Below are 13823 nucleotides of genomic sequence, written 5' to 3' on the forward strand. Positions count from 1 at the left end.
AGGCTGCACAGGCCCTGGCTAACACCTGGGCTGCACACCCAGCCCCACCATGCCTTTCAGCGCTCGGTGCCTCAGTTTCCCCATCTCTAAGACCAGCTTGAGACTCTGCCTGATAGTGGTGCTGAGAAGATTCACTGACCATGAGGCAGGGGCCTATTGGAGTTCCTCTGGGCGAAAAGACCCATGAATGGGGCAGTGTCTCTCTCGGAGCCTTTTAGTACAGGGCTGGGCAATCAGCAAGGGTTTAATAATAAATGTTCCTTTTAAAAAAATAAATGTTACTATTATTCCCTATGTGCATATGTGACATTTTCATTTGTGTGTTGCCTTCCTCGCCAGAACGTCAGCCCCACAAGGACAGGCATTTATGCTTGTGGTCACTGCTGTGTCCCTGGCACCCAATAGGGTCTCAGTGGCTGTCAAAGATCAGGGTATGTGGATAGACTGCACGCAAGACCCAGCCCCCAGGGACCACATCACACAGGCTGCTCATAAAAAACATTTTAAATTAAAAAAGGTAAGAAGTATCAGTGCACAGACAGGAACAGAGGGCCCAGCACCACATGCAATGTGGTCACCCCAAGTGGGCAGTGGGACAGACTCCCAGAAAGGCACATAGCTGAGGCTAGGGTGCTGGTTCCTCTGGGTGTGGTTTCAGGCCCTATGAGCTCAGAGGTCCGCCTTTCGGAAACTTGCTCTGTTCAAGGAGTTCCTGGGGGAGGAATGTGGTGGGTCAACATGGACACAGGGCCCCCAATGCCATAATGCTCCCAGCCCTCTCCCTCCTCCTCCTCCAGAGCTTCTTCTAGAGTCTTCCCTGTTCCTTTCACATCCATTCTGATCTGGCTATGGATTCACAGATTCTCTCCTGGAACCTACCACCAGAGAGCTGTATCATGCCCATTTTATAGATGTAGAAACCGAGCCTCAGGAAGATGAAGTCGCATGTCTGGGAACTGACCCACCAGGATTCGAGATGGCTGCCCAGAGCGTACATTTATGCACACGTCCAAGTAGTCACATCCTTTTGTGTAAAGCCAAGTGCATGTGTTGATATGCACGACAATCCCTATCCTGTGCCTGCCTCCTCTTGCCCTCTCTAGGATGGGGGGCCCGGGTCAGGCACCTGAGGCTGGCTGTGGTTGGTGCCAGCAGTTGGGGCAGGCGCTGTGTGAGAAGGGGCTGCAGAGCCTCCCGTAGGCGGGCATAGTTGCGCTCCAGCTCACGGTGGTACTCCTTCTGGTCCGGCCCAATCAGGGCCTTGTTCTTCCGCAGCGCATCCTCGCACCTGAGGGCCAGATGGCAGGGCACTCAGGAGAGAAAGCAAGACCAGAGATGGAGGAGTTCATGAGGTGGGGCAGGAGCTAGAATGGGGGGTAAAGTAGGCAGAGAGCCATGATGAAGATTGGAGGGGCTCTAATGGGTGAGGTCAGGCCTACTTCTTGCAGAAGTCCTTGAAACAGAGCCGTAGCTTGTTGTGATGCCTGAAGAGCTTGGGGTCTTCCGGGATCTCTGCCAAAAACACCTGGGCTACCTCCAAGGGACCCTGTGGGGTGAGAGGGCCTTGTGAGGGTGTCTGCATGGACCCTGGGGAGCTTCGGGCAGCCTGCATCCCCTACCGGCCATGCCTGGTTCACAGTGGGCCCCACAGAGCCCTGTAGCACCATCTGCAGCATCTTGGCATCAGGTGGGTCCTGTTCGGTGGCAAAGGCCAGCTCCCGTGTCTTTTTCTGCATGTCCTCGATGGCCACCTCCACTGGTGTCAACACTGTCTGCAGAGTCAGGGTACAGCATGCACTGGCTGGGGCCTGAAGATATCCTGACCCAAGCCAGTCCAGGGCAGCTGGGGAGGGAGGGGTTTAAGTGGCTGTGTAATGAACAGTGTGTGGGGGCTCCTGCCTGCCTGAGTCTGCCAGGGCCTGGCTCAGCTGCCTTTGGTCTGGTTGTTGTCCAGCCTTGGATCAGCTGGAGGTAGAGATTTGAGGCTAGAGACGGGTCTGGAGGTTGGAGTTTGGAGTCCCCTCACCTCCCCCAACCCAGGTTTGGGGCCCCCACCTACCTCCTCCCGGTGGCACACACGGATGCGTGTCTTGATGTAGGGGAAGGCATGGTCTGTGCTCAGCAGAGTCTTGCGCTTGTGTTGCTCATGCAGCTCCCCGTGAGCACGCCCATCGGGTGTGAAGGGCGTGCAGAACAGGAAGGTGCGCAGCCCGTAGTTGCGGTCAAAGTAGGTCACACGGTCCTTGAGCTCATAGGTGTCAAAGTGTGGTTCCACATATGTGATCTGGATGTAGGCCTGGGCACAGGGCTCAGGTGTGAGATTCCCACAGTCCCAACATACCCCGTGGGGCTTGCCCGCCTCCCAGCAGGACTCTGTCCCTGGAGAAAGGGATTTGGGCCTTCATGGGTCTGGGAATTGTGCACCCGGTATTGCCAGGTCTCCTTATGTATGGGAATTACCTGAGGTTAAGGCTTTGGGGGTCCCCGAGGGAGATAAGCTTTGGAGATTCCCAGAGAAAAAGGATTTAAGGGTTTCCAGGAAATAGTACTTAGAGACACCCTGACTACAGGATTTTGGGGACCCTAAGGGGATGGTTGGGAGCCCTCACCTTCTGGGAGTCAAGTTTGGTCTTGTCAACAGGGTTTGAATCTTTGACAATCTCGACCACGTCCTCCCCAAACCGCTCTGTGTAGAACTCCTGGGGACACAGGGCTGACTCAGGCTTTGCAGGTGCAGCCCCCACTCCACCCCAGGGCAGCCTTGTGCCCCATTCACCCCCCACCACCGGGACGTGCCTCCAGCCGGTGTGAGATCTCAGCCAGCTTCGTGATGGATGGCTCCTTGTATACAAACTCCTGCTCGTCCAGGTCACCAAAGCGGGCACCGTAGAAACCCACGCGGAAATATGTTCCAAAAACACGCTGGGGCTGTGGGAAGGGATGTTGTTGCCCAGGATGCCCTGCTGGAGGTCCCCCTGCCCCAGAGATGCAGGTCCTTGGGCCCCACATGTGGAAGAGGTAGACACAGGCAGGGGGGATCCAGAGAACTTCAGGTGGGGATGTGAGGACCCCAAGAACATATCAGAGCCACAGGCAGGAGGGATCTCTTGAATACTGGGGCATGGACCCAGACCACCACCAACTGCCTACACCCTTGGCTCTTTCTCCCTATCTTCTGTCTCCTACCTCCCCCAAATCTTCCTCTTCATTTAACACAAGCCTCTACTTTCTGCTTCTCCTTCTCATCCCATGCAGTTCTTCGGAGCCTGGATACCAGTATGAAGTAAGGACTGGGGCTATGTTGCTCACAGCTGTGTCCTCAATGCCTACTGGGCTAGGTATGCAGCAGGTGCTCAATAAATGCTTGGTATAGAGGCTCTGCCTCATTTGTTCCAGGGCATCCTCTCCCCCTCAAGCCCTAAGTTTAGAAGGAGGGACCCCACCACTACCACCAGAAAGGAAGGGGTGGCTCCATGTTCACTCACCAAGGCAGATCCAGGAGTGGGGTGGGCACCAGGAGATGGAGGTGGGGAGCAGGAGACAGAGAGACAAAGTCATGGGGGAGGTCAGAGGTCAGAGTCCCCAAACCCCCAGGTCCTGGTTTTGCTGCCCTATGAGACCAGAGATCCAGGGAGGGAGGGGACCTGCCCGCCCCACCCGGCCCCCACCCAGCTCTCCTGCCTTGGCTCTGGGTTCTTGCCATCTTTGGCCAGAAAATTCTCCCCAAACTAGGAGATGCCTAAAAATAGACCCAAGTGGAGGAAAGGCGGGAGAGGGGGAGCATTAAATGGCAATGAGGAGCAGAGATTCCTGGGGGAGCTTGGGGAAATAGGGAGAGACAGACCAAGAGAGACAGAGAGGGAGTAATCAAGACAGGGAGAGAGACAGAGACAGGGAGAAATGGAGGGAAAGAGACCAAGAGACACAAAGAGAGAGAAAACGAAACAGACAGAGGGAGAGTCAGAGCCCCCCTCCCAGGCAGTGACTGAGCAGGCCCTGCCTGAGGGAGGGGTGTCTCAGGAGAGCTCCCAGCTGGGTGAGTCACAGGCTGCCCTGGAGATCCGGGGCAGGGAGGGGGGATCTGGGGGAAAGTAGTGGGGGTGTGTCATCTCCCTCTACGCCCCTACGCCTGTGTCCAGGCAGCTGTGCTCCTTCAGCGCCCCCTGGTGGCTGTCCCTGACAACTGCTGACTAGCCTCTTGGGGGCCCCAGAGGCAGATGGCCACCAGGCTGACTCACCTCCCAGCCAGAGCTCTGTGGGGAAGAGAAGAGTCAAGATCAGTTGAGCCTGGGAAGGGGGTGGGGTGGGGAGGACAAGGGCAGGGTCCCAGAGGGCATCGTGGGCCCACCTGGTGCATAATCTTGGTGAAGGCTTCCTGCAGTTTGCCGTGCACAGCAGCGAGCTTCTTGTAGTCACGGTGGGCTTCCAGGATGGGGATCAAGGTCTTGTACACCTCATTCACTGCCTCATAGAGCCCACCCTGTGGGTGGGGTGGAGCAAGTCAGGGTCCCCAGCTCCCTCCCGGGTCCTCTCCTGCCCTCTTCTCTGTGTTCCTACCCACCTTCCAAGGCTCCATCCTCCACCACCTCCTCCAGGAAGCCTACCCTGGTCACTCCCACCCAGATGGGGCACTAGCCTTTCCACTTGGACCCTACAGACCCCCACTGTGGTCTCCACCATGTTTACCATAGACTAGGCACTATGTATATCTGCACTTTGCCCATGTTCCTTCATTGGTGGGAGGAGGTACTGTTCCCCCACCCACCCCATTCCTCAGAAGGGAAACTGAACTTCAGAGACATGGAGATGCTCCTCAAGGCGAGGAGCCGAACACCAGCCCACCTAGCTGGTGTCTAAGACCTCCCTTGCCACTGCCTCCTGGTACATGGTAATGACCGCTCATGGGTGCCCCTTATCCCTAACATCAAGCATGGTATACAGCAAGCGCCCTGGGATGTTTGCTGACTATCAGGTCTATGTCTACCTTCTGGCTTCTTCCCCTTCTTCCACAGGCCTTTGTCTGTGAGACTCCAGTAAAGTGATGATAATGAAACAATATCATTTTGAGAGCTGGCACCATAGAAAAGAGATCTTGATGGGCAACCTGACCCTGAAATTGAGTGGGGCCCCAGATGTAACTACCAGTTTCCAGAAACACAGGAACTGTACAGCATAGGGACACAACCAGCCCCAGCAGGCCAGAAAACCTTTTGGAACAAAGTCCCCATCTCCAACAAGTAAAATGCAGAAAAAACCAATTGCTTTCATACAAAAAGAAAATTGGAGGAGAAGTCCCTTTACAGCAATGGAAAATAAATGCCCAGGCATCAACTTATCAAAAAATGCATGCTGCCCAGCCGGTATTGCTTAGTGGTTGAGCATCAACCCATGAACCAAGAGATTCCTGGTTGATTCCTGGTCAGGACACATGCCTGGGTTGCAGGCTCAATCCCCAGTAGGGGGCGTTCAGGAGGCAGCTGATCGATGTCTCTCATTGATGTTTCTATCTCTCTATCTCTCTCCCTTCCTCACTCTCTAAAATCAATAAAAAAATAAAAAGAAACTTATCTCAAAAAAAAAAGAAATGCATGCATGCCATGGCCAGGTGGCTCAGTTGGTCGGAGCTTTGTCCTGTACACCAAAAGGTTGAGGGTTTGATTCCCAGTCAGGGCACATAACCAGGCTGTGGTTTGGATCCCTGTTTGGGCTGAGTACAAGAAGCAATCAATCGATGTTTCTCTCTCACATCGATGTTTTTTTTCTTCTCTCTCCCTCTCCCTTCCTCTCTATCTAAAATCAATAAAAAACATACCCTCGCCCTAGCCTGTTTGGCTCAGTGGTTAAAGCGTCAGCCCATAGACTGAAGGGTCTCGGGTTTGATTACAGCCAAAGGCATGTACCTCAGTTACAGGCTTGATCCCTGGCCCTGGTCGGGGTGCGTGTGTGAGGCAACCAATTGATGTGTCTCTCTCATCAATGTCCCCCCCCCCCCGCCTTCACTCTCTCTGAAAAGCAATGGAAAAAATATCCTCAGGTGAGGATTAAAAAAAAATAATAATTCCTGTTAACTTGGTCATGTGGGACAAAAGTTGCGTAAATGGGACTTTCTCAGCCAGAGCTGCACACAGGTGTGACACTGATATCAGATTTGTTTTAAGCTGGAATTTCTCCGACTCCAGTGTGTACAGGAATCTGAGATCTTGTTAAAATGCAGAGTTCAGAGGGCTGGGTGGCCCAGGACTCTGCATTTCTAACAGGCCCTAGGTGATGTCTACAATGCTGGTCCTCTGACCACACTGAGTAGCAAGGGTTTATAAACCCAAATGATCACGTTCGGTTTCATCAATTTGTGAAAATTGGGATCTTGTTTTTTCAGATGTCAAAAACACACACAAAAACCCAAAAAAGCTAGGGGTAAAGAGGAGATGAAACAAGATGGTAAATAAGATGGTTGATGAATTTGAGTGCTGGGTATGGGGGTGTTAGGGGTACAACTTTCTTCTTTTATGTGTGCTTGAAATTTTCTATAATAAAAACATTTTTAATACTAGCTAAATGTGTGAAAGGCTTAAAATATCCAGCCTGTATGTTAAGGGTTTAATAGGGAGAAAGGCAGGTAATGGGGGCCTTTAAGGGTCCCTATTCTTCTCTGTAAATCCCCCACCTGGAAAGGGCCAGGCAGCAGCTTCCCCTTGAGTAACGGGGAGCAGGTATTGGACCATCAGCAGATCTATGATGCCACCCAGCCCGAGCCCGGTGTCCTGCAGCAGCCCGGGCCTCACCAGGGTGAAGTAGGCGGCCGCCTGCTCCAGCAGCCCCACCAGCCCCAGCTCCGTGAAGTGCTTTCCGGAGCAGAAGCCTTCCTCATCGGGCGACAGGATGTCGTCGGAGATGGCTGACTCCTCCAGCACGTTGGACGAGATGTTCTGGGGTGGGAAGTGGTGTCAGAGCCTAGTCCCGGCCCCACATGTGCCAGCCCCCACCCTCCCTCTGCCCACTTACCTGGAAGGAAACGCAGCCCACGGGCAGGTAGCGGCTGTCCTCGAGCAGAGCGAGGTACTCAGCCACGAGCGCGGCCGCGTGCACCATGCACTGTGCGGCCTCCGCGTGGTTGCCCAGCTCTGCATGCTTCCCCGCCATGTTCTGCAGCCACGTCAGCCGCAGGTCTGGGGAGCCCTGGTATCCCCGGGCAATCCTGGTGCCCAGGTGAGGGGGGATGTGAGGATGGGGACTCACCTTGCCCACCCTGTCTGCCTCGCACCTGTCCACCTTTTCACTTATTACCCCACCCATCTGCCCCACCGACCAGCCAGTCTCCTCATCTGTACCTTATTCACCTGTCCATCCAGTCACCTATTTCCTCACCTGTCCACACTTCACCTGTCTCACCTATCCATCCCTCACCTGTCTCACCTGTCCATCCTTTACCTGTGTCCTCACTTGTCCATCCATTCTCCTGTCCATCCTCTTACCGGTTTCCTTACCTGTCCTACCTTCCATCCTTTCACCTAAATCACCTATCCATCCCCTTACCCCTTAACTCACCTGTCCATCCCCCTTCTGTCTCACCTGTCCAGTCCCTCGCTTATTTCCTTGCCCGTCCAACCTCTCACCTGTCTCCCCATCTCCCCTCTTCCTCTATTCACCCGTCTCCTCACTTATCCAGTCCTCACTGTGTCCAGTCCCTCACTTATCCAGTCCTCACTGTCCATCCTTTCACTACCCAGTCCACAAGTGTCATTCTCTCACTTGTCCTTCTGCTCATCCATTTACTCTACCTGTGGAACCCTGGGCCACAGCCTACTCACCGATCCCCTTGCACAAGCACCATTTCACCTTACCTACCCAGGCCCATCCTTCCCGTATGGCCCCTAACTTCCCTATCTGCATCACCTGCCTCTCCATCTCCCACTCCCCAGTTTCTTACTAAATACCCCTTACCTCTCCTCCAGATCGCTTATTCCCCTGATGTGTCACCCCACTGTTTGCACTTCACCTACCTCTCCCACCTGTTTCCTCTAGTCTTTGTCCTGTAGGTTCGTCTGGCACCCCTTCATCTGTTCATTTACGAGCCCCCACCTTACTTGTACCCTTACCTGTCTGCTTGCCTGTTCCCACGCTCACCTGATTTTCTTCATCTATCTGCTCTCCTGGCCCCTCTTCAGCCGGCCCTCCTCACTTGTCCCTCATATCACCTGCTCCCTCCTCACTTTCTCATGTATCTACTCACCTGCTCCCTCCTCACTTTCTCATGTATCTACTCACCTGCTCCCTCCTCACTTTCTCATGTATCTACTCATCTGTGCCCTAACCTGGGTGTGAGTGGCTGAAGGTCCCCCCAGCCCTCCTCACCTGTACATGAGGTCGATGAGCATCTCGGGGTCCTCCTGATGCTCCTTCATCTTCACCGTGTCTGTCAGGATCATGTGCAGGTTGAACATCAGGTCCTGGACCTGGAGTGGCAAAGTGGACCTCATTGGGAAGTGAGAGGGCCAAGGTGGTGGGATCAGGATTCGGGCAGGCAGGGCAAAGACCCTTGGGTTGCCGAGAGTAGGGCAGGGGCCTGGTGGGGTCACCTGCTCAGCGAAAGTGCTGTCCCGCAGCCCCACGTCCTCCTCAGCATAGGTGAGGATGGTCTTGAGTGACCGTCGCAGGTGCTCCTCACTAAAGTTCTGTGTCGTCCCCACCAGGGATGACAGCGACATGGTCACCTGCATCTTCACACGGGCAAAGTTCTGAAGGGGAAGAAAGGGAGAGCACACCTGTGGGCCTCGGACACTCACCAGGGCCTGCTCGACATGCTGACTTTACCCCCTCTCTGCCCACCTTCCATCTACCACACCCAACCCCTGGCCGGCTGCCCCTACTTACATTGCCAATCTCGAAATTCTGGCGCATGAGGAGGTAGAGTGAGGCGCTGGCGTGCACGCGGATGGTGCTGATGCGGCTGCCGCAGTGTCGCAGGAGCCTTAAGCAGAGGTCCGCACACAGCTCTGTGTCCTCCTCAAACAGCAGCTCTGGGAACTGCCCCCAGGACCAAGACAGACACTGGTCAGCTCCTCCTCATGCTAGATCAGAAGGTCCCCCATGGGGACTTGGGCAGGGGCACCTCTCTGTATTCTACCTTCTTTGGCCATGAACAGCAGGCTTTGAAGTCAAACCTGGGTTAAGCCCTTGCTGTGTGACCCTGGGTGAGTGACTTTACCACTCTGATCCTCAGTTCTCTCCTCTGTAAACAGTGGCTAAGGAGTGTCTGCCTCATGCAGTTGCTGAGTACACAGTAGGTGCTCAATGACTGGGTTGTCACTATGACTCTGAGACCCACAGGTCCCAAGTGGTGCTCACCTTGGACACCAGGGACCGCTGTGTGGCCAGGCCATGCTGCAAGAAGAGGGCACTCTGGGCACTACCCAGACTATACAACACGACCTTTAGTACCGCACCCAAGACACTCTCCCGGGCCTCTGACAGCATCACCGTCTGCGGGATCAGAAATCCAGCTGTTAGAGACTGGTTTGGTTATGGAATCAGGAAAGGAAAGGGATTCTAGAGTCCAAGATCACAAGGCATTGGGGTGGGGTCAGAGGTTAGGGAGATGCTAGACCAAGCCTTACCTGCACAATGATCTCCAGTGTATCCAGAACTACCAGGCTCGCCTCAGTTGCCAGGTTCCCTTCCACCAAGGCCTCATGTTCCATTTCATCCTTGGTCCTAAAGGGGAGAGGAGGGGGTTGGGGAGCCTCTTGAAGCCAGACCCTACCCTATAGCTGAGCTGTTCTCCTCCTTAGGGTGCCCCTGAGGTGCCAGTTCTCTGGAAACTAGTCTACTTTGGCCAACACCTACTTGTCCACACGGTCTGAGGTTTGTCTCCAGTGTGTGACGCTCTTCCGCCAGCGTACATTCTCCTGGTTCCCAAACGGGCTCCTCTCTGAGATGGGTAGGCGCATGTTCACAGATGTGCAAAAACATAAGGACACACATGACTGTGAGAAGTACGCAGGCACAAAGATACACAGGTGCAATAACCTGTGAGGACACTGGGTGGTACAGATACTTGCTGAGTGGACCTACACAGTTAGACATGAATGACAGGTGAGAATATATGGGGACACAGATACCCATGTGTATGGGGATGATGCATGGACTTCTTCTGGGAAAAGTGAGTCAGACAGAGGTAAGGATGGGCCCTCTTGGGGCCCCTTGGACACAGGGTAGGAGCAGCTGGTGGGGACACCTCCCTCTCACCACGGCTCCGTCGCACCATCTCCTGTCGTGCTCCAATGGTGCCCAAGATGGCTTCTTCCAGTCGAGCCTTCATGTCTAGTGACTTCTTGAATGTGAGGCTGTTGATGCGTTCAAAGGCCTTTTTCCCCTAGGAGGTCAAAGAACGGGTTCCAGGTTGACTGCCCTTTTCCATGGGACCTGGGCTAACCTGGTCCCGCTTCTTCCGGCTCTTTCCGACCTCTGGGACCCTATGCTTGAAGACACAGTTCTCCTCTTTACTGCAAGCTCTCAGCGCCTTCCAAATTCTATTCATGAAAACATGTCTCCCTTTTCTCTTTGGCTCAGCACAGGAACAGTTTACCCCTTTACCCTCAGGAACTGGCACATGGGGACGGTCCACCCCTTGATGCCCAGACCACAGTGCCAAGAGCCCTATGTGCATACTCAGCCTGGCTCCTATCCCCCTGCCTTCCACCCCCCCATGCCGAACCTTGTACTCAAAGGCAGCCAGGCAGAGGTACAGCAGGTCCAAGAGACGACCCAGCTGAGGGAGGGACAGGTCGGCAGCCCAGTGCTGCAGGAGGGCTGGCTCTGCATTCTTCAGTACCCACAGCACACACACCAGCAGGGTCCGGCTGGACTCGGCAGAGAGGGAACAGCCTGAGCGAGAACCCTGGGGCCAGAGAGGGAAGAAGGCGCTCAGAAGGGACAGAGTTGATTTTTATTTTCTCCAAATAAGATGAGAACTGGCTGATCTGAATCTCATTACGTAACTTCTATTACCAGGTTGGATAGTGTCTCTGGAGACCAGCTCCGTACTCACAGTTGCTGGGCCCTGGGAGATGCTGGCCCGGGAGCCAGGGGCCAGGGGGCCACCAGCGATGGCCATGGCCACTGAGGGGTTGATGGTGCCTCCAATGTCCCCTTCCCCTTCTGCGTCTGAATCAAGCATTGAAGCCAGCCTTGACCGTTGACCTGGGCCCTCTAGGGGGAAGAGCAAGGGGAGAGAAGAATGAGTCCTTGGTAAGTATTGTCCCTCTGCCTCGAATTTCAGCTCACAGGTCACCTCCTCATGGAAGCCTTCCCTGATACAATCCCCCAGACCAGGGTGGAATCTCCAGTTACTACTCCCAGAACTCACTTATTGTACTTGTAATCAGATACATTCATTGTACCCACAAAGGTGTGGACTATATCTACTCTGACCACTGCTATATGCTCAACACTCAGAACATGGGCTGGCCCACAGAAGTAGTAATAGTAAAAATGATGATGGTGATGACAACAACAATGTATGCTGTTATTATTATGGCACCAACTGGCACTTACATAGCATCTCCTATGTGCCAGGTACTATTCTAACTTTAAAAAGATTAAGTACTAATCTTTAAAAAAAACCTTGTAAGATAAGTACTTTTATTATTCCTACTTTATAGATGAGAAAACTGAGGTTAACCTTTCTGTAGAGGTTAAGTTACTTGCCTGGAGTTATACGAGCAGGTAGGTACATAGTAAAGCGAGGATTTTAACCTAAATGGTCTGGTTCTAAAAATCTATGATACTATGAGTGCCCCTTACCTTCCCCTTCCCCCACAAAAAGTCTCCCCAGAGAGAGGAGCAGCCAACAAATACAGAATAGGTCTCACCCTAGAGATTCTTGAAACAAAAGGTGATCTGAGTCTAACTATAGCTCCAGTACAGCTTAACCAAGCTCAATTTCTCACTGGATTGAGGTGATCAGCCCCTTAACTCATCTGCTGATGAGAAGGAAAGAGGAAACCTCATTAGGGAAAAATGACATTGCTTCCATCCTGATGATCCTTTTATATACAATGTCCAAAATACAATAAAAAGCTACTAGATGTGTGAAGAGACAGGGAACAAATCGATAAGAGATAAAAACAGACAATAGAAGCACGCATGTAGATGACCAAAAGCAAACAAAGACTAAAATAAAAAGTAGTGGGAAAGATGAACTAAAATGGGTAAAAAGACGGAGAATTTCAAGAGAATTGGAACCTATAAAAAAAAAATCAAATAGACATTTTCCTACTGAAAAATGTAACACCTGAAATTCAGAACTCAATGGATGGGGTTAACAGAAGACTGGACATAGAAGAAGACAGAGTAGTGAACTCAAAGATAGGTGAACAGAAATTTTCCCAAGTGAAGCACAGAGAGAAAAAAGAATAGGAAACAGAAGAGAGCATGATGTAAAGGTCTAACATATGTGTAACTGAAGTTCTAGAAGGAAAGAATTAAGAAAAGAAGGCAGAAAAAAATTTGAAGAAATAAAGACTAAGAATTTCATCCAAATGATGAAGGGGATCAACCCACAAATCCCAAGTCTGTGCTTCCAACCACTGTATATATGTTCCTAAGTAGTGCTAATGAATGTGCAATGAGTGAATGACCGAACGCAGGGTCCAACTGCCCTCTTACCCTAATGTTCCCCACTTTCCCTCCTCACATCCTCTCTTCTTAGAAGCTAATAAATATTATAACATCTCCCATTTATTGTGGGTTGGCAATGTACCAGTGCTAAAGCTCTGCAAATTTTTACATAACTATAGGAAGTAGTTGGCGCTACCACTGTCCCCATTTTACAGGTGAGAAACCTGAGGCTCAGAGAGGTTAATGGCTAGCCAGAGCCCTGCACTAGCACTTGAACCCAATCTATTGACCCTAACGCCATGTTTTTACTCTTAACTGTGCTCTCCCACCTTTCCCAACCTGAGCCTTCTGTGTCAATCAAGCCCCTGGGTTGTGTGACTCCATCCTGCCCTAGCCCACTGACCAGCAAAATCATGCAGCCGTAGCAGTGTGTCCCGGGAGAGCGACAGCAGCGGCAGGTACAGCTCAGCCACACGGGCCTTCACTGTGGCCTCGGCATAACGGGGGTCAACATCATGGCCACAGAGCAGGCTGTGCACGGCACTGATGGCCTTCTTGTGCAGCTGGGATGCCCTGTGGAGTAGTGAGGTGCTCAGGATAGAGCAGACATAGTGCCTAGACCTTCCCACCTGTTGAAGCCAAACAGGGCCTGTGCTCACCCCTCAGCCTCAGGTTCCAGGGCCAGCGCCAGTTCTGTAAGCAGGAGCCCAGCGAGGAAGTGCTGCTGTCGGAATGGTCCACTCAGCTCAAACATGATGGTCACCTTGGGGTCTGGGGCCTGGCTGGAGAAGGTGGAGCTCTGCAGAGGGTGAAGGGGGCAGGAAGCAGGGATGTTAGGGGTCCAGGAGTGAAGGGTCAGAGGTGAGGGATTAGGATGAACTCATCTGAAGTTAAGGGTCAGAGGTGAGAGATTGGAATTATCTGGAGGTGACAGTGAGCATGGAGTTCAGGGTCAGAGGTAAGAGAATGAGGTTAACCTATCTGTGAGGTGAAGGGAATGCGGTAAAAGTCAGAGGTCTGAGAAACAGCAGATGGAAGACAAGTCTGTGAGTTAAGATTTAGGGGTGAGAAATTAGAACCTGGTCCCCAGGAAAGGGCTAAGCATGAGGGGTCAGAGGTGAAGGGTCAGAGGTAAGAGAGTGGTCCCCCTGGGCAGTGGCCCATTGTGAAATGGACAGACTAGGGAACCCCAGAAGACAAGTTGA

At 52.7% G+C, this 13823-nt stretch overlaps 1 protein-coding gene across 3 annotated transcripts in view; it reads right to left on the reverse strand.

Annotated features, from left to right (window-relative positions):
- Nucleotides 1-486: 486 nt before the first annotated feature.
- Nucleotides 487-13823, reverse strand: part of DOCK6 (dedicator of cytokinesis 6) — a 41672-nt gene continuing 28335 nt past the window's right edge. For all 3 annotated transcript variants that reach the window (XM_087816740.1, XM_087816739.1, XM_087816738.1), the window contains 22 exons: nucleotides 13278-13417; nucleotides 13022-13191; nucleotides 11048-11208; nucleotides 10715-10897; nucleotides 10246-10372; nucleotides 9844-9928; nucleotides 9615-9711; nucleotides 9346-9480; nucleotides 8872-9024; nucleotides 8577-8735; nucleotides 8353-8453; nucleotides 7003-7195; nucleotides 6783-6926; nucleotides 4349-4480; nucleotides 4239-4253; nucleotides 2797-2922; nucleotides 2610-2699; nucleotides 2060-2296; nucleotides 1629-1772; nucleotides 1440-1546; nucleotides 1127-1288; nucleotides 487-712 (listed from right to left, as the gene is read on the reverse strand). In XM_087816740.1, coding sequence (XP_087672866.1) covers nucleotides 670-712; nucleotides 1127-1288; nucleotides 1440-1546; nucleotides 1629-1772; nucleotides 2060-2296; nucleotides 2610-2699; nucleotides 2797-2922; nucleotides 4239-4253; nucleotides 4349-4480; nucleotides 6783-6926; nucleotides 7003-7195; nucleotides 8353-8453; nucleotides 8577-8735; nucleotides 8872-9024; nucleotides 9346-9480; nucleotides 9615-9711; nucleotides 9844-9928; nucleotides 10246-10372; nucleotides 10715-10897; nucleotides 11048-11208; nucleotides 13022-13191; nucleotides 13278-13417 — 2904 coding nt within the window. In that variant the 3' untranslated portion in view covers nucleotides 487-669. The remainder of the gene's footprint in view (nucleotides 713-1126; nucleotides 1289-1439; nucleotides 1547-1628; nucleotides 1773-2059; nucleotides 2297-2609; nucleotides 2700-2796; nucleotides 2923-4238; nucleotides 4254-4348; nucleotides 4481-6782; nucleotides 6927-7002; nucleotides 7196-8352; nucleotides 8454-8576; nucleotides 8736-8871; nucleotides 9025-9345; nucleotides 9481-9614; nucleotides 9712-9843; nucleotides 9929-10245; nucleotides 10373-10714; nucleotides 10898-11047; nucleotides 11209-13021; nucleotides 13192-13277; nucleotides 13418-13823) is intronic.

The sequence above is a fragment of the Miniopterus natalensis genome, chromosome 4 (assembly GCF_054644295.1).
Source record: "Miniopterus natalensis isolate mMinNat1 chromosome 4, mMinNat1.hap1, whole genome shotgun sequence".
NCBI classification, from domain to species: domain Eukaryota; kingdom Metazoa; phylum Chordata; class Mammalia; order Chiroptera; family Miniopteridae; genus Miniopterus; species Miniopterus natalensis.